This window comes from Periophthalmus magnuspinnatus, chromosome 7 (genome assembly GCF_009829125.3).
Source record: "Periophthalmus magnuspinnatus isolate fPerMag1 chromosome 7, fPerMag1.2.pri, whole genome shotgun sequence".
NCBI lineage: Eukaryota > Metazoa > Chordata > Actinopteri > Gobiiformes > Gobiidae > Periophthalmus > Periophthalmus magnuspinnatus.
This window is the reverse complement of record NC_047132.1, coordinates 27,213,624-27,234,649: the sequence shown is the minus strand read 5'-3', so window position 1 is coordinate 27,234,649 and position 21,026 is coordinate 27,213,624. Positions and strand designations below refer to the sequence as shown.

Here is a 21,026-nt window from a genome sequence, read left to right as displayed (position 1 = left end):
AATACAAACTAATTAAAACAGAAGTAATCATTGTGAAATTAACATTAAAAGAGAAGAGTGTGGAATAAACTATGCCCATCTAAACAGAACTGTTTTGAGGCTGGAACAGTAACAATGTCAAAGTAGTGTTTAGTCCTATTGTCATATTCCTATAGACTAGTTCTGTCCTTATATCCGCATTGCTCACTCTCCCATCAGAACAGTTCAGTTTGTTACGTCCCCACGGTCCCCCGGTAACCCTACAGACCACCTTTTACGCTGCACCATCGGCTCTGCTCATTAGTTGATGTTTAAGCTTCTCAGATGAATATTTTATGTCCCATCTTTGCGGCTTTGCTACATCATGCTTTAATTATGAGCAAAGTAGTAGAAAAGTGAATGCTTATGAAGGGGTGGAAAGTGTCCTCTCTGTATCTCAGCTCACCAGACCGGCTCAGAGCCCCCTCACACAATGACTTCTGGGAGACGGGAGGGGGTTTGGCGGTTCCACTTTAGGTTATGAATGTTGGAAAAAACTATTCACAATGGCCCTCAAGGCTCGACATGGAGATATTTATTAATGAACACTTTCCCACAATCCGTTCTGCTCTGTTCATCTCTGCACTATCATACAAGTGTGTTATTAGACATTTCCACTGCCCCTGGATCGCTTTTAACATAATACTTTTTTTGTGAGAATGAGCAAGGGAGTATGGGGATTATGAATAAGTCATTTTTATAAAAGTCTTTCAACAGCTGTATCTTTCAAGACGTTCAAGACGATGGTCAGATAGCAGTTTATCAGAAAAGGTACATGTGGGAATCTCAGTTCACCACTTTAGGCAAAAAAATCGATATGCAGATATTACCTGACGCCAAAACTAGAGCTAATTTTGATGCTAAATGTCAAAGTTGGATAGTTTTGGCGATATTAAGGAGACTTGGTATGGACAGTGGCTCAGTTGATATAGCGTTTGTCCATTGATCTGAAGTTTGATGGTTTGAATCCTGCTCTCGATCTAAAAAAACGTCATTGGTAGAACAATCGGACCCACTAACCCACAGGTTGGTAGAGCGATTCCAGCTCTCAAGACACTTAACCCTCCTTTTCTCTTGTGTCTGCGTACACCGGTGTGTGCCTTGAAGGTGGAAAAGGGCTATATAAAATGTGACCGTTTCCCAAATTACGTTCTACTGTAACTGATCATTTTTTACGTAATTGTGTTATAGAATCAGAATGGTAGAATCAGTTTTGTGTCAACACCTCCATCACGCAAGTATTTCAGCAATCTATAGTAGCACACATAGGATACCAGTGTTGAAATTCCCTCGCCTCTTCTTACTGCTCCACCGTAACCAGCGTGATTTCATGGAAGGCTGTGTCATGCTGTGCAGATATAGTGATGGTGTGCAGGGAGTCGCAAAAGCAGGAAAATACCATCCAACTCAAAAGCTATTCCTCTGTGTCAGTTCAGAACATGATGTTGACATTTGAAATTTGGTGCAATCCCGCCTCAAGGGGTCAGCAGCCAGTCCCATCTCCGCTAGATGAAAAGAGAGGATTTGGAAGGGCATCAGGTGTAAAAGCATCAGGGAATCAATGTAAAAACTCTGGTCTCATTCATGAACGCTCTCTTAAAAAAGTTTCCAAAGTGGGCGTTTAAGAAGTTAACTTTTTTCCACCGATTTCATGACGCATTTTCAACAACATGCTTTAGGAGAGAAGGGTGACAGAGGAAGAATGTTCTAAAAATATCCAGAAACGATCATTTTTGTTTCATCAAGTATGAGTCTGAGTTCTTATAACACAGTATCCCCACCCATGTGAGACAATGTATGCAAAACTGTGTGTTATTTTGGGTTCCGTCTTGCCTTTCCGGCTCATATCAGTAGTTGACTTTAATTGACTGCCTTCCCTCGGTGCTCATATCTCTGGTTTCTGTATCATGCGTTCATGCAGTTTGCTCATCTGATGTTTATTTGCTGTGTGGACATAACTCTTATTAGATCGTGGTGCAGTTTGTGCTTTATCTTTGCTACTTTTGGCATAGAAATACTCAGCCTTTCACTATTATACTGAAGGATGAGCAGAATCTCCGAGATAAGGCTTGACAATTGTATACTGCCCTTATCACATTGTATCGAGAGGCATATCATTTGTTATAGTTAGCAACAAGAGCACAGGAAATACACTGATTTGATGAGACAAAGATACAGGCTGTAGCTGTCTGATATACAAGTTATTCCAACAAACTGCTCACTATGAATTTTATTTCTTCCTATCAACTGAACGTACATTTGTAAAATTTATAGGCACTTTGCGTCGAGCTGAAACAGACCCCGATCTGCTGTTAAAAGTGGAAAAGCTGACAAAGCCGCCCATCTTCTCCACTCATCCAACCCTCTGACAAGTTTATCAGCCCCCAAGTCTACATTTTTAGAACAAAGATAGGATTTGCATCTCGTGTGTCAGTCTTTTTCAAACTTTTGCAGCACATACCATAACTGAACATATTTGGTTGTCCAAGTAATAAGGACTAGAGTGGAAAATAAAGACGATATCAGATGTAACCGGGGCAGAACCAAAACCGGGTTTGACTGAGGCAATGACTGAGAAATGTCAATGACTTGGCGCTAAACAAGGCTAAGAGGGCTCTGGGTGGAGTTTAGGGCTGCAGTAACTCCCTCAAGTAAAGTGGACCTATAGAGTGCGGACATTTAAACACAGTCAAGACCAAGCAATAACAATATCTCCATGGGGACAACCACATAGCGGACTTCCCAGCCTAAAAGTTATAGCGTACTATAAGCAGCAGTAAGTAGACCACACTAAATCATGCCAACAAGACTCCCGAGTACCACTACAGCTTAACCTGGCTTTGAAGTACCACTACAACCGTTTGAGAAACCCTCTTTTTTAGTAGCTGTAATCATTCATACAGTGGTCTATCGGTCCCACAGCAGTGCATGTGTCTGCTGCAGTGGGCATCTATCTCCAACCACGCCAATGTACCATGTCCCCACTCCTGCCCGTCCATTTTCCCCGCGTCCTCCTCCACCCTCTCGTCTTTTCTCCTTTCCCCCCCTCCTCTGCCTTGGGGATTCATTACCTGCTGAAAACACCAGAGGTCACGGGGACTGTATACCTGTGGGTGACTGATGTAGGCGAAGAGGCTCGGTGCAGATTACAGCTCCCCCGGGGGTCAATAATGAAAAAAAAGAAAAAACTTGTGGCATGCATCTTGGTCTGAACACATCCCCAGGCGATGATTGTGGGCTGCGGGGAGAGGACTAATGAAATCATCAGGGCGATTAGAGTTGGTGGAATTGGTGGCGTTCGATCCATCAAAAACTATTGCGGGTTTGGAGCAACGGGCCCCGACCCGTGTAATCGACCGTATCTTTATCCCGAGCTGTTCTGTCTGTGTCTAAGATGAAAATGCAAGTGCAACGTAAACTGCAGTGAGGGGTTGGAAAGATTTGTAGGGTTCTATAGGTTTTATGGGAATCTACATAAAACAGTAAATATGTAAAGTTATATTTGATCTGTCTGTCTTAACTTAATTTAACTTAAATTAACTAATTGTCACTCAGAAGGTTTGTACGAAGCTGGTCACTCTTAAGGAAGGAGGTTAAGGAAGGAGGAATCTACAACAACTTAGCAAATAAGAAGAAAAACCCAAAGACGTCTACTCTTTCATGCTGAATAATTTGTGTCAGTTCAAAGCCTTAATAAATCAAAAAAAAAAAAAAAAAAAAAAAGGAAAAATGTATGCAGTTTACTTCACATTCAATGTTGTGAAATGGCATCCTCCCTGGTATTTAATACTAGCTACACAGGATATTTTGGTGTTTTATTGTGCTTTTCCTATCATGTTAGCTTCGTATTTCTATTCTATATATATATATATATATATATATATATATATATATATATATATATATATATATATATATATATATATATATATATATATATATATTTATTTTTTACTTTTATGTGAAGTACTTATGTCCTATATAAATAAACTTGAACTGAATTGAAATCTCAGGGACATAAGGATAGTTTTCAAATGTCACCATATTTTATTCATAATCAAACACAAACAACTTCTGAGTTTTGAAATGATGTTTAATATTTCATGACAATAAACGGCTCACAGTCATTCATACCAAAAATGAACCAGGCAACACAGAGCTTGATACTTACCTTTATGTTTCATAGTAGCCACTATACAGTACAGTACATTGTATATAAAGGTATAAAGGTACACTGTATATAAACTGTTCTGTCACTTGTGCTTATATTTTGTATACTTAAAAAAACAAAACAAAAAAAGTAAATAAATAAATAAATAAATAATAATAACAACATAAAATGGTAAAATGCTGCATTCTAGTTACATTTGGTAGTACTAGGGAAGAAAATCTGTACAATATATAGGATGAGGGTATAATTTCACTGTCTTTTTTGGATGCATGCACCTTTACTCCATTCCTTTGACCTGAATTCTCATCTTTAGTTTGGAGCTGGCAGAAACAACAGTGTAATGGCGGAGTATGCTTTGTATAAGATGTACAAATATTAATACATCTCTCACAGCCACAGCTAAATTTCAATATGGAGTTTTATGCAGCTTCTCTTTCATTTGAAGTTTTGGGTTAAAACTGACCTGAGGGAACGGGCAGCTTTTATCTCCGCTCTCAGTGAGTTTGTGAGTGCAGTGACAGATCTGAGCTGTAGATCTATGGAGCTGCCTGATTATGGTGCAAAATAAATCGTTATATCACATATTTCATCAAATAAAATTGTTGAAATTTTAACTTCAAATGAATTATTTATTGATTTAGAGACAGTGACATGAGCTGAACTCTAACAAAGGCGTTTTATACAAAGAGTTTGACTTTGAATTGTTAATTGGACAGCTTATAAAATATTTAATAATGGAATAATTTATCATTTTAAAGGTTTGTTTGTTCAATGCTGGAACTGAATTACAAGTACAGTATGTGTTTTTATTTAAACATATAGAAAATCCTTCAGCACAAATTCATTAATGAAAGAAGAAAGTTTTCTTTAATGCAACAACTCATTCTTAAAATCAATCACTCTCCATCTGCATTTGCAATAGTTATGAGAGGCACCTTTTCATGTGTGTCTACAGTGAGAAGGCCAGTATTGTACTGTATGTCTTTCATTTTGAATCAGAGCTGCAGCCTTGAAAAGACTTGAAGCTTTGCAAAGTCAGACTGAATGAGGGGATATTCGTTTCATGGACTGTTGTTGATTCATCAGTTTTCAAGTTCAAGTCAAAGTCCTCCATGAGTCTAAGACCACAGGATTACTTTAGTACAAGTACCAGACAAAGTTCCTTAAACCTGCAGTATGAAACCTTTTAGCCAAATAGTAGACAAAAATAAAAATATGTTTGGTTTTTTTCATTTTGGTTGTGTTTTTTGCACTAAAAATCTTTGAATTGCATCTTCACAAACCTGACTCTTATTTGACCTGCAGACGGAGGGCCTGCTGTTTCTTTGGCTATAATTTTCCACGATATGTTATAAAATGCATTTATCTCAATGGAGAATGTTCTGAAGTATGTTTTGACTTTCTATTTCTGTGGAATCATGCAGGTGAAAGTCAAAAAGTTATACGTTAAAATCCAGTCAATGTCAATGAGTTACAATGCTACAACTTCCACGTTCTTTTACTGCACTCCAGGTTTAGTGAAATCACTCACCCATGATACTTCCAAATGTATTTAGAAGTGGCCTTGCCCAGTAATTGCGGCCGCCATGACCTGCCTAAAATGCCTTTCATCACAGTGAGATTTCAATTAAGTGGTATTCAGAGTAAACATACAAAAGTATTTAAAAGTTGATGACTCACACCCTGCTCAGTGGTGGGGCCATTAAGACGCTGGCTTATTTTTTCCAATTTTGGGAGGTATTATGAAATTGCATGTAGGTCGTTGATGCGGATAATTATGCATGAACCCTCTGACACGGTGAAAATGAGTTTGGATCGCTGACACTAGGCTTTCAGTGTTATTAATATACGCTCATTTGGGGTGTCTGCAGTGCATGGGGGTTTCTACAATCAGGTACACAGCTGTAGTGGGCGCGTGCCAGTGGTGACTCTGTTCATGCTGCCAGTGTCATCTCCAAGTGTTGATTGGACTGCGAGTCAGAGTCTGGAGGGAGGTGTAGTAATAAAAAGTGACGGCTGTCCCCACCGGAGCGGAGGTATCACGTCGTATTAGTCCAGCTAAAACCTTCAGGTCAGCAGAGTGTGTCTGTGGATTAGTGTACGCGGATATTTGACCTGGAACTCCGCAGTCAACTTGGGAAATCTCAAGACTTTATTGGAAGAAAGCTTTTATATGGAGCCGGGGGAGAATTACATTATAATAGGCCAAAGACTGTTTATATTAATATGGTTATTGCTGCGATTAGCGCTTCATTACAATCAGACAAAAATGGCCTAATCGTGTCATCTCTCATCGTGTGTATTAAAAATTTGGAGTTGTAAGTTCATTGGAAGAGCTTACCACGTTAACCTCTCCAGTAAAAGAAATGAAAACACAAGAGAATATGTCATGGAGTTCTGCAGTCTAGAAGAAATAAAAGTGAGCAGTTTTTTCAATTTTTAACTGTATTTCAGAATATCAGAAAGTAAATTGTACTTGGGTCGATCGTCGCAGTACCACATCAAACACCAACACCTCAGCCTCCCCTTGTCACCTTGTCAATTCAATTCACATTTGTCCTCATTTGGGTTCGTCCTTGTTTAAAATAGTATAGCAAATGTGTGGTCGTATTTTAGACCTAACGTAGCCTAGTTTAGCCTTAGAGTTTAGAGTAGAGCCTAGTTTTAGAGCTGAAATAGTCCAATTTTAGACCTGGTTTAGACTGGGTGGCCATCAGAGGGGTGTAAAAAGTTTTCTTAGGAGATACTAAGTTGAAGAATTGCTAGAATCATTGTCGATTTAGAGTATAATCAGCACAGAAAAATGTTCAGATGAGGCAGACTGTATTAAATTAAACTTAAGCATTTTAAACGTTTTGGCTGTTCCTCAAAATGTCCTAATGTGGGTGTTGAAAATAGCAAAGTATAGTTGAGTGTATTTATATTTGAAAAGCAGACACCAGCCTCACTGTAACCATATGTCGCTGATACAATGACAACACTGAACACGACTAAACTCCCTTTACATTACGTCTCATATGCTCAAGGTCCCACGTCTACTGCTATACTCTTCGCCAAAAGGCAAAACAACTCAAACCATTGTCATTCTGTTTCAACTCTCTTATCTGGGAGTTTTTCAGCACTGGATACATTACAGGAAAAACGCTTTAGTGTAGCCGAGAGGGACAATTGGGTGAGTGGGCGACGGCCTGTGAAAGAGCTGAGACACTACTTTGGATAAGATTATTCATTTTGACCCAAGGAAAATGCATAATCAGTCTTGTGAGGATGAAGTTTATCTGCCAAATGCGCATATTGTTTTAGAGTGCTGGAGAAGCTCTTTTAGGCCATTATATTTTCCATATCAAAACATGCAAACTTCCCAACTTTTGTATATATTTCAGCATCAATAAGCCCTCTAAAAATAGGCATTTGACATCGCTTATACTGCCAGTAAACAAGTCAGCTTTTCTCTTGTTTTGATGGTTGTGTTTGAAGTCACAGAACGCGGCTAGCAGCGAACGAGGAAAGCGCTAACTCGGGTTAAAACAAGCGATGAAAGGCTTGTATGTGGTGAGGCAGTGTGCTACAGATGTACGTAAACATATGCACAGTATAAAGTACGTGTCCATTTGTGGGCTAGCAATGTCTCTTTGGTTTTTGACGACTGTGACAATTGATGTGAGAGACTTTAAATCCCAAAGCTGCCAAGAGAGTGGGTTGTATTTGCATGCTTAAAAACTGGATGTTGGTAGTATGAAAGGCTTTTAAGCAAGGGCCAACAGAAAAAGAAAAGGTTGAAGGCGAGAGGAAAAAATCAAGGCAGCAGTCAGAAATAAATGGACAAAACTGGAACAGCTTGAATAGCTCAGATGTTTAGCAGAGCATTGTTGAAGTCTTGCAGTGTTAATGTTGCAATGTCAAAACCTGCCTTTTTCACATGGTCCAGCCAGAAACAGGCTTGACATTATAACTGGCAATAAGTGAAGGGCAAAGTAGCATTTAATCTCTGTCATATCCACACACGCTGGATGTGGACATTATGATAGAAGGTCAGCACTGATTGAACTTATATTCCTGTCTATTTGGCTATGATAAAAGACTTAAATTAAAAGTGCCCCTTTTGGTAGAGTGTCTGCATGGAAATGCTTTGGCTATTTCACAGTATAGCATTAAACTTGTCTAACTTCATGGAGACAAGCAGGTGACCCTATTGGGCCAAGTTACAAGTCAGATCTATAGAAAGGTGACGCCTCGCATAGTAAGGGGGCTTTCAGACCTACACCATTCAGTCCTCTTTAAATGGAGTTGAATTTGGAACATCTGCAAATTTGGTTTGTTTGTGCTGGTGTGAAAGCAAAACTAGTTTGACTTGGTTCAGTTCCAAGTGAAGTCAAGTGTGGTTCACTTGAGATGTGAACATTGATCTAAACAAGCTTCCATGGCTCACAACAAAATAAACCCCAGAATAGTTCTGAAAATGTGAAAAATAGGCCGTGACAAGATGTAGTGAGGAGATCATTTATGATCACTGTTATTTCATATAATTAGACAAAAATATATCAGTTTCTGAAAAAAACAGTGTCATTGACAGGCTCACAGTTTACATGTATTCATTCATATAATGCTCTGGCCTGTACAGTCATGTACACTAGAGCATTATAGTACAGACATGTACTGTAAGTTATGTCTTACCATGATCCGTGTCTTTATATCCTAGACACTGGTAATAGATTTGTCATGGTTTGCACGTCCACTTGTATCATGCAGCTGTCACGTCCTTGAAGTAACTTTGTCCTGCTCTGACCTCTCGTGCACCCGACGGCCCAGTGCAGATCACTGTCTGACAAATTTGTAAAATACAAATACAACATACAAACATCATTAAAATCTGATACTGCTCAACATATGTTGACAAGTAACTGATTAGGTAGAAATATTCCTCTGACCAAGGGGTAAACACAGTTTCTACTCTACTTTTTTCTGCACAATTTGCGATGCAGTGCCACCTCAGGTGAGGGGTGTATTCTGTGTTTCTTGGTTTAGTTCATTTGAGCTGAAATGTGGTGAAAATGTGATCTGCACCAAATCCCCCAATCGAACCAGTTAACCGGACTAACAGGTGTAAAAGTGTCCTAAGAGTACATGTTTTTTAGGTATTTGGAGCAATAAACAACCCTAACTCAAAACAGTTATTATGAGATGAATGCAAGGTGCCATACTCTGGAACATTACAGGTACACCAACAACATCTCCATGGAGAGGTGCTGGTAGTTGGCCCACCACAAGAACATTGCATAATGCAGTTTTAAATACCCAGCAAAGTAAAACCAGTGCACAATTGGCTTGACAGTGACACTCAACAGATATGAATAATCCACAAATCATATGACTCTATAGGTGCCAGCTCCTATAGTGAAACACCGCTGTGCCGGCATCAGATCTGTGTTTGGCTAATAAGTGCATGTCATGGGGTGATCACATCTAAGTGCTTACACGCCTAGTTAGTGTTCCTCATTATAGTCCCCCTCCACCTACCTGCTGTGTCCCTTCCTCACCTATCCACTCGCCTCCAATTAGACAAGCCAACGACACAATGGCAGCAATCTCATCCCCCACCAGCATCATTAGTGTAACTCAGAGCCTATGTGCGTTTATTATCGTGATCCCACTTTAGATTGACTGACTCTGTTCTTTCACACTCCACTAGATCCATACTTGGGCCTTTTCGAGCTAGTTTTAATGAACAGCAACCATCAAACCAATATGAAGCTGCACTGGTTCTGTATTGACATCCATGGGTTTTTATATGCTGTTCTATACTAGGAACAAAGATGAAATGTCACGAGAAGTTTGAGTTTTGAATTTAAATGTACCAAATTCAAAGTGACAGGTGCAATTGTTTACTTCTCTCTTGTGACAATCTTCCATATAGATCTTGGAATAACTTTCAGACGTTTTTTGCCAATTACTGGAATCCACTAAAATCATGGTATCAGAAGCAATGTATATAAATAATGCATTGGATTCATACAGTGCCTTTCAAGACACCCAAAGCACTTCACATTGCATTATTCATTCACTCCACACTCGGTCGTGGTAAGATACTATTGTAGTCACATCTGCCCTGTACCATTACCCCATCCGACCGCGACCAACACTAACACATAGATCCAACAGTCATTTTTGAGGTTCAGTATTTATCGTACTATCGTTTCTTTGTACTAGAGGAAAGATTTTGGTTATTTTTCTGTGCTACAATGAGGTTTGAGATGTAGAAGGTTGAATTAATAACTTAACCACACTTTCTTTGTGTTGGCACTTCAATTCATTTTATTTGAGTATTTGGGAAAGGTTTTGTTGTTACAATCTTATATAAAGTAGGTTGATTTGTGTCAGATGTTCAATGTTTATGTGCAACAACAAGTCAACACTGCACTAATTCTCTGGGATGGTTTAAAACGTCTCGGTAATACAACCTCACTAACAACAGCAGCGATCACAGCTACTTCCGGAATAAGGCGAATATTTTCTTATTTTATTGCTATTTCAGATTTTAAAACCAACTCATTACTTCATTTTAATGTACTGCCATACAATAAACCATAGTTAAAAAAAAAAAAAAAGACACATAAAATTCTATTGCCCATTTAAGTGATTCAGCCACAACGTAATGTGTCTTTAAGTCCACATAAATATGAGAATAACTGCACACAAAGACGCAGGATTGTCTAGGGCAATACCTCAAGGACATAAAAAAGGGAAGCATTCTCTAACCCTGTGACTATCAATTGATTTGATTAATAGAATCCATGTTTGTTCACACACCTCTTCACACCTCACCTTTGACAGCAGACCACCTTATCTCTGAATTATCGAGATGCATTTAACTCATTCACACCTCACATGACATCCTTTTTCAGTCCCCCGATAGATCCAATTTTTAAAGGTTTTTAGGTTAAAAGGTAGATTATTATATTTTTTTTATTTTAACAGAAGTAACAAAATAAAAACTGTCAACTGGTGCTTTCCATTTCACCCACTGTGCGTTGTGTTTGTCTCTAAAGGAATCGACGCCTTTAATAGACAAACAAACAGAGAGGGCAAATTGGCATGAATTCGCACCAGACAAGTGCAAAGAGCCGTGTTGTTCCTAATATGGACCCCTGTGTGCGCTCATTTCCTCTGCTCTTTGTAAAAACCCCTTTACACAAATGCCGGGGCTGTCACCACTTGCAATTAGCGCTGATGTTATTCCCAGGTCAGGCATTCGATGCGCTCCAAAGTCGATCTTATGTGCTCTCCCATTTATTATACTGCCAACCGAACGGCAGAAGATTCTGTCATTTACCTCCAAAAGGCCACCAGGAGAGCCGTGCTTAGGCCCAAGGTATCCGCCTGACCACAGAGATCCCAGATTGAAAAGAAAGTGAATAATTAAACATATGGGGCAGAGGAGACACCTGCGTCGTCATGATGAAGGTCATCCCATCGCGCCGCTGATTATAAAAAGAGCAGATTGCGAGCTGAATCAAATAGCGTTGGAGAGATTTCTACCTTATGCCTGACAAAGAAAAATGACTTTATGGTCAGAGCGACGAAGCTGGAAATGTACTTATACAGTTTCATAAAGGGACAGAGGGGGGTCTTATTTGTTGATAGCCAGCTGTGCTAAACTCTGGGTTTGGGAAAAGTGCATGCATTTCAATATTACATTTCCATATTTCTGACACTCGCTTGTATTTTTGAATAAAACGTACCATAACCAAGTCACATCTGCAATCAGGAGCTAAAGAATGATGTAAAAATGGAACGTCACGACATCTGTTGGCCTAATATTCAATTATGTCAACTCATATAAGCAATATACTGTTTCACACAAATTGTAGTTCTATCAGTAAGAATCGTTTAATCTGTGCCAATTACTGTAGTCGTCTTATTATTCGTGATACTGCTGTGGTTCTATGAGAAAAGTTACTTCAGTAGTAGTTGGACTAACATGGAAAACTGGTCACACTAGTAGCACTGTTCACTTCCTGAGTATCCAGCTGCTTCTGACCTTTTACATCCTCTCAAAAAATCCAGTACACTTCTTCCTCGAAAATAATGGGAGTCTTTCACTTTGCACTGACATCCGCAGCGGCACATCTCTTTTACGCGGATGTACGACCTTCACGACCTTTAAGATGGCGCTTAAGGCCAAATTAGACAAAAAGTGGTTCCTCTGACCTGCTGCGCGCTCCAACCAGAGGAAAAAAAAAAATCCACGCTACGTTAAAGAGGAAAGGGGCCACGGGGCAGGAGGCAGAGTCAGCTTGAAAATGCAAACCATCCCTGAGTTCTCCTAGCGCTCTCCCATTGTGGCTAAAGTCATTCAGACGATGGCCTCACTCTTACTGGGTCAGCGGCTTGACTTTCAGGCCAACAATTTGTCCTGCGCTTTTAAGACTCAATGAGGCACAAATCCAATGAACATTTATTTATGAAGCATGAAGCGGTTTCTCAGAGGTGCTAATTATGACAATGTGAACTGTAGTGATGGTCGGGTCATAAAACATTCAAAAAAGCCAACAAGGCCCAACTCATTACCGCATTTCATAGTTAAATAATTGAACCAAGAATCTACCAAATCTCTCCGGGGATTGGACCCTTATATTCCTCTAAATTAACTGTAAAATTTGAAAATTAACTTTCAATTAATGGACTGCAAAAGTAGTTCTCATGAGTCTCCTGAGAGTATCATGAAATTTGAAGATTAAAAGAAGTCATTTACCATAGTTCTATAATTAGCAGCAGTACAGTATCTTCTGTAATTACTTTTTAAATAACACTCGCATCATTACAATCATCAAATTTCAATTAGCATCACTAGTTATGTCAAATTTCATGGCTTTCATCAGTACTCAAGACTCCATCTAGTGGTACAGATTGATATAACGCCAATCCCCCAAACGAAACACATATATAAATGTTCAGTTTTTTACTGTTGCTATTCCTAAAAATGTCTAAAAAGTCAAAGAATATGGAAGTACTACGGAAAATCCAACAAAACAATAGAAAAAAAAACACATAACCACTCCAAACTAAGTCTTACAACCTAAATATACCGCAGGCATTGTAGAAATATTCAGAGTTTTTCAAACCCTTCAGACACAGATTAATTCGGAGAGCTTCTTGCGTTATGTATGAGTCTTTCTGCTCCTGCCTTGTTAATTAAAGTTTGCGTAACAAAAACAACTGGCTTAATACGACAATGAATAAACCAGTGTTACTGTGTTAGGGATGATTAGGCTGAGGGAGAGTGCAATTATATGGATTCTCTACTTCTTTGTCAAGTGAAATTGATTTTATATTTTAGGTAATTTCGTTTGTACTGTTGGGCTAATGGCAGCTCTACAGACTATTGCTCCTCATGTGATCAAATATTAACGGGATTAGCAATGGTGACGGAGCAGATTATTGCAGTCAAAGTTATAATGAACATGAACGTGTCAGGTCTTGTAGTCTCGTGCTGCGCTTCTTATTAAGGAGCGCCCTGTCACATGTAAGGAAGGCTTTAAAATGTAGCCGTTCTAATTACTTTTGTCCTTCTTTCAATGAACTTCATCAACAAACTTTGGGCACGTCGTAGCTGGGATAATGATCTTCTCTTATCCCTGTGAGATTTGCACTGAGTTAACTTTTGAAACAGGCAGAAGCATTATTCAGAAGGATTATGGAGCTGCTAATACCCCTCCTGCGGCATCTCCCAGACTAATTTACAGAGAAAAGATACATTTACATTGGCAGACTATATCAGTTTATTCGACTTGATGTGATTTTAAAAATAAACACATATTTTTAGAAACGGTGCATAGTAACACTCGTAAACGAAGTACACCTTTTCGAGAGTAGAAACATTATGCAGTACATGAAAAGAGACATATTGGACGGAGGTTTGCAGTGGTTTAATCATTAGAAAAAGAGGTACATTTGAGCGTATCTTTTAATAATTATTTGAAAGGTTTCAGCGTCCTCTTTATATGCAACATTTTTAGGACTTTCCACCATTCAAAGATAGAATAATTTGACTTTATGGCAACACAACAGTGATAATTTCTCATCTTTCTGAAATCCATGGACAGGTAAACTTAAGCCTTTCCTCTAACATAGATTTTTAGTGTAAGTGCTATTACCTACAATCTCCCCCCCATCCCAAAAACACGATTGCAATCTTCTTCCTCGTGTCTCACTCCACCGTTTTTCCTTTTCCTGAACTTGTCTAGTGAACCTTGTCCCTCCTTTTGTCCCTTAGATTAGAATGAGCGGGTGGAGCGTCTTGGAAGTTTATTGCCACACACTTTCTCTACTGTAACTCTGCAGATTGTTGCAGTTTGTGAAATTGCTCTCTCCAATTTTTCTCCATTCTGTACAACGCAGAGTAAGTTCTTTCCGTGCAGTATTTGTCTCCGGTGCAGAATGGGTTTATATCCACCTGTGACTTTAAATGATAAAATGACAAATTTGAAGTGTTTGCCCTGACTGGTTCAGCTGTACACCAGTGCTATTGGCGACGCCTGGTAATAGCTACACTTTAATTAGCTTTAACAAACACGAACGTGGACTTTATTCAGCGAGCAAACATGCCCCGCGCACAGCCGTCACTCAAACATAAAATTAAAACCTATTAAAATTCAAATTCATTCAAATAAAAACTACTCAATTATTTTTATTTGCAGAATACTTGAGTTTGGGGCGTTGTTTTAATATTTATTACGCCTCAGAATTACCATTAGCATTCAGACACAAACATCGCTCTGTCCTCTGGTGGAGTATTTTGTTTGTGTTGTGTTTAACATGTTGTCAGCGCAGATCCCTGTCCACTGCCTGATCTTTAAATATTTATATTGCATTTTAGCGTGACTCTGCAAAAATAGAGATAAAACTGGACTGGAAGTAGTGACGGTAACAGTGAGGTTGCCAGGCACTGTTGTTTCTTTTACAAGGATAAATGATTAATAACTACTTAATGAATAGACCTTAGCTAATTTGCTGATGAATACTTTAATTAGCAGTAGTTACTAAGCCTGAGTAGTTCTTAATAAATTAGGTGTTTTTTTAATGAATTAAGTTTTGTTTATGTTTTATTAAGGGCGTATTAAGATGTAGTTAATAATAATAATAAAGTGTATCTGTATTATTCTCTGCGCATCATTAAACGATGTAATAGCCTGAAGAACGCATAGCAATTTGTGTTCACCCTAAAGCTCTATTGCCTTCCGGTCGGACTGTTATTTCCCTTTTGTTTGGTCCGTGAAGCACTGCTCAGCTCCACTCTGAGTAAGACAGGCAGGCTAATTGTTTGGGGCTAATGAATGTCGGAGAGTTACAGGTTACAACACAAAGAGCCCGTTAGCACACACTGTTTTGTTATCGCTAATGAAAATTATAGCAACTCTGTTCCAACTCTGGTCAGGTCAGCCCTGGGCTAATCCCCCACAAAACTCTTGACTCCGCTCCTCTGCTTCCTGAAGATTTAACACCCATAAATGCATGTACATGAGTGATGCCTCCGCTTCCTGTCTCCCATTTCACAGTCTCATCTATATTCATTGAAATCCAGCAGTCGCCCGAAGCCATGAGGATTGTTCTAAACTGCTTTGCCAGTTATTTATTTACACTGTTCAGCCCCAAATGAGACATGTTTATAGGCCTCCTCTGTTCGTCGATATGCTAATAAGATCATCGCTACCATCTGGAAGTGTCTCCCGCATCCGGAACGGGTGATTGGTGTAAAATTTGTGACTGGCGCAGGTTTGATTGCATCTCGGATCGATTTATGGCCATTTCCGAAGTCGTAAAGGTAGCATCTGCTTTATGAGATGTAATGTACAGTAGTTGGTGAGACATATTGGTCGTGTCCAAGTGTCTCTTCGAAATCCAAGAGTGTGAAAGAGTGGTATTAAAGTTGATTGTTCTCATCTGGTTTAATACAATGGGCCAATCATAGCACGAGAAGATGATCACAACAGCTTTATAGATACATTTTACAAGCTTTTTGAAGATTAGGTCTCTATTGGATAAAATCATTTGGACAGACTGCAGGATTGTCAATATTATAACCACATTGAGCCCTCGGTGACCACCAGTGTCTAAGGGGACGTCCCGTGGGTGGAATATAACAACCTTTTGCGTCGCTTATCAATAGCTCAGGTCATGTGACACTCGATCATAATAAAATAAAATCAATCCTGTATTCAAACCAATCCGCAATGATTTCATGTCACTTAGAGATGACTGATCTAATGGGTGAATTTGAAACCGTTTCATCGATAATTATAATTTATACATACAAAGTTACCTTGAATTGCTTTGGGGACGTATTTAATCTATTCTAATTGGTATAAAATTATCACCACCTGTGCACACTTAAGACTGGAGACTAGGAACATCCCATAAAAGCTGCTATTTTGGAGATGCTCTGATCCAGTCGTCAACTAGAATTACATTATAAGGCCAGAATCAAACTCGCTTATATCCTCATGGTTGTATTTAACGAAGAGACTTTAAAGTTATTTTTCCGTGAAAGCGAATTTATGCCTTGCTAATGTATAGAATCTCTGAGAATGTGATGACGTTGTACTTCCAGATGGGGGCATGAACCAGTTTTTCCTATTCATTCATTGTATTTTGTATCTCAAAGACAAATTCACATATTTTCAGTGACTAGACCCAAGAATTTACTGCAAAATATATCTGCATTTTAAACGTATTAATTTCAGCTGCCCCCATCTGTTTTAAATATTATTGTTGTGATGTCGTCTGAAACCCAACAATAAGTCTGAAGGTAACGACACATAGGAAAAACTATGACTTAACAATAAATACTTCAAAATAGGATTAACCATCTTTTAAAACCTGCCTTATTGAGTTAACTGAATATGAATTTTCTTTCCTCAATCTGATTTGGTGCTTCCCAAGTCCAAGGGCATGATCCGTTCTAGAGGCAAATCACATTTTATATTAAAAATAAATGAAGATAAATGAGCTCTATATTTGAACAACACTGAGGCTCTCCACAATTGTAATCTGATTTAGAATAAATGACAATCCTTTCAAAGTAAAAGCATCAATCAGAATAATGAAGTTTAAGCAAATTTTACCGCACAGTTGTATTGAACCTCAACAATGTAATTTATAATGAATCCATTTCTAGACTCTTGGGACAATTAAAGTTTGTTTGTAAAATCATGTTTACAATGATGTTTATAGACAAGCCTGATGTTAATTACTGTTTCTTTTGCAGGAATTTGTTGGACCGAGACACTTTCTCCAAATCAGACCCATGTAAGTTCCTCTCTACTCATTCCATCTCACTTTTTGAGTTTGTTGAGTGTTATTCGCCCTCTTCTAGCTCTGATTTGGTTTACTGTGCAGTTTCAAAGTGTTCTCTGACTTCTCTCTATTATTGCATATCATTTGCACACTGATGTGACAACCTTTATTCAGTGGGTGCAGTAGAAAGTCCCTTAATGCATTTGGGTTAGAAGTGCCAGACTTTGAATTGAAATGTTTAAGTGAAGCACCAGCAGGTTAAACAGCACTTGTGGAAGAGTAACAGTAGCAGCGCAGGAAAAGTTTTATCAAAAATAATCGCCTTCAATTATGTAGGATGTAATGTAGGTTTATATATAAGTCAGTTTCACATATTTGATGCTGTATATAGCTGTAGTGTAGTTGGTATTCTAAATCAACTCAGAGGTAGGGACTTGTTAGCCATGACTTGAGCCAGTATTTTGAAGACTTGGGACTCAGGACTTGAAGACCAATGACTCGGTACTACAATTTGGTATATAAAGCATCGCAAATTACTAAAATGCCAGCTGTATTTGGTGCTTCATTTTAAGGACTTGAAAGCAGAGGACTTAGACTTGGACTTGGGAGCCGCTGACTTAAGACTCGACATGGACTTGGCCATTTGTGACTCTGGACTTGACTTGAACTTGGGAGCAGCTGTCTTAAGACTCGACTTGGACTTGAGTGTTTGTGACTCTGGACTTGACTTGGACTTTGAAGCCACTGTCTTAAGACTCAACTTGGACTTGCCTGTTTGTGACTCTGGACTTGACTTGGACTTTGGACTTGACTTGGACTTTGAAGCCGCTGTCTTAAAACTCGACTTGGACTTGCCCTTTTGTGACTCTGGACTTGACTTGGACTTGGGAGCCACTGTCTTAAGACTCGACTTGGACTTGCCTGTTTGTGACTCTGGACTTGACTTGGATTTGGGAGCCACTGTCTTTAGACGTGACTTGGATTTGCCTGTTTGTGACTCAGACTTGGCGCTAAAGACTTGAGACTTACTTGAGACTTGCAAAACAACGTCTCAGTCCCATCTCTGAATCAACTCGATATTATAACGATCTTGCACGGAAGCAACTGTGTACTCAGAGAGGAAATAGTAAACAGTATCTGAAAAGGCAGATTAAACTGTCTAATCCCTCCCAAAACTCCAGATAATTCACTCCATTCACCCATCTCCTGTGGTCCACTTAAAATCTTTAAAAAAATAGTTGACTCATGAAAAAAATAAGATACCACTGACCAATTAATTGACTAAACGACCAAAGAGTTAGAATGTTTTGCTTACATCAAAATAAAATCAACAATATGTCCCATGTTCTGTTACCACCCAAAATTGCAGCTTTACAAAATCGCACTTCATCCTCTCAAAGTGCCACAAGTTTTCCTGAATCAGGTGTCTCCAGATAAGACCTGTTCTGTATTCCCGCACACGCAGCGCAGATATCGACAGGTCATATTGCATTTGTTTCCCTTGGCTTCATTTAAAGCCGTAAATCAAACAGGAATCAGCTCCATCCTGCCGTTAAAAAAGCGCACGTTGATGGGACGCTTTAAATTGTCCTCTAGGAGCTTTCAGATTCAGCGTTTTGTTTGACTGTGCCCTGCATAATCAGACTACGACACGGCGCCTATATTCAGACGTTTTTGAGGACTGAAGGGTAATTAATGACTGCACAGACAAACAAACAGAGCGACGGCGATGGATAAGCTTTTGATTGAGACATTTTGTCCTCTTGTTTGTCTCAGTGGTGGTGCTCTACACTCAAGGCGTCGAGTGCAAACAGTGGAGAGAGGTAAGATATGGCTTTATTATTTATCATTTGCTGAGGTGGAATGTAATTAAGTAAAAGTAGTAAAGTACAGATACAGAAGATTTTTAGTAAAGTAGATTTTTTACTTTTAATTCACTACATTTTAGAGCAGGTATCTATACTTTCTAAAAACAGCTAACAGCTAAAAAAAACACAAAAAACTATTGATTCAGTTGTTTCTACTGAACAAAATCTGTAACAAAATCGATAAATTTGATGCTTTATAAGACCTCAAAATCTGCGTACTCTTTAAATAAATTTTTAAACAGGTACTTTAATACTTATACTCCAGTAGATTCTTTCATGTGATACTTTTACTTGAGTAGATTTTTTGCTCCGATGTCTGTACTTTTACTTAAGAAACAAAATGGAGTACTTCTTCCACCACTGATTATTTGTTCACTCAAATGTGATCGTTGTTACATTGAAGTTATTATGATTAGAAACTAAAAGTATAACTGGCACAATGGAACTTTTACAATGCACTGTGCTTTTTATTTATTAATGAATCTCTCCCATGAGACCTTTAACAGAATATATGCTATAGTTAGAGCCTTCAGAGCAGCAAATATTTATAAACCAGCCCCAAGTGCGTTCTGAAAAATACCCAAAAGAGTGAATTCACAATTAGAAAAATCAAGTAGAATAAGTTAAATGAGTTTTTGTGTGACTGCCACTACGTAACTTTTCTAGTAGATGTTTTTCCACCTGCTTGTTTCAATGGAGATGCTATTTATTTGTCATGAATGTTACACAGTATGGCATTCAACATATCCCAATGGGAAAAAAAAGCTGGTGGTGGCAATAAAACACTGTAAATTGAGTGTGTGAGTGTGACGTCACCTATAGCGTTCGGCTCCGGTCAAATGAAGCTCATCCATGGAAAGAAAGCTCCTAATTTGTCTGTTATTAATGTTCATAACTTGAGTTTCGGACACAATAGCGAAATAAAAATACCAGGATCACGTAAAGTGGGTTAATATGAACATTTTAAGACCAAAATGCAGAGTCTGACTGCAGCAGTTACAGAGAGAGAGGTGACAGTTTTTCCAATCTAAAGTGAATTGGAGCCAACACTGTGGCTAGCAGGTTAGCTATGTCCATTTATATATATAATCTGTGAGTGGAACATTCCTGGCAAAGCAATATCATCTTTATTGACACAAGCAGATGGCGTACACTTATCAGTAAAGTTAAATAGTGCACCTTTAAGAACTGTAAATAAATCAAAAGCTAAAATTATATTCTAATAAAGCCACTACCAAAGGGTCCAGAACATCTTGAGTTATTTTGACATTTGCACTCCTGAGGTTCGTAGCTGCTCGCACACGTTCGCTCACGATATACCACCGCTGCATACATTGTGCAGGTTTTATTAAATACATAAAACACTATGCTTTCACTGCTTAGGGGCCTTTATTTGGTCCTATATAAACAATATATTGGAATGCACCCGCCTGTTTATACTATCATTACATATTTACAAAGCCATAAACGTATTTCAGGTTGTTAGTGTTCAAACTCATAACTGCGAATACACTTTACAACATTGCGCCGTGTCCCTCTAATTTACCGATTATCAGTCCAAAAGCGAATCCAAAAAGTCTGTGATGCCTCCAGGTCGGTTCAAACCGCACAACAGCTCTTGGCACGGCCTTAGACGTTCTTCCTTCAATTTTAATCCCAAGACAAACATTGTAAGT

The 21,026-nt window shown here is 38.7% G+C and overlaps 1 protein-coding gene across 2 annotated transcripts in view; it reads left to right on the top strand.

The window, feature by feature from the left end:
* Nucleotides 1-21,026, top strand: part of cpne5a (copine Va) — a 103,488-nt gene that overhangs the window by 4,949 nt on the left and 77,513 nt on the right. For both annotated transcript variants that reach the window (XM_033969968.2, XM_033969967.2), the window contains exons 2-3: nt 17,454-17,494; nt 19,259-19,305. In XM_033969968.2, coding sequence (XP_033825859.1) covers nt 17,454-17,494; nt 19,259-19,305 — 88 coding nt within the window. The remainder of the gene's footprint in view (nt 1-17,453; nt 17,495-19,258; nt 19,306-21,026) is intronic.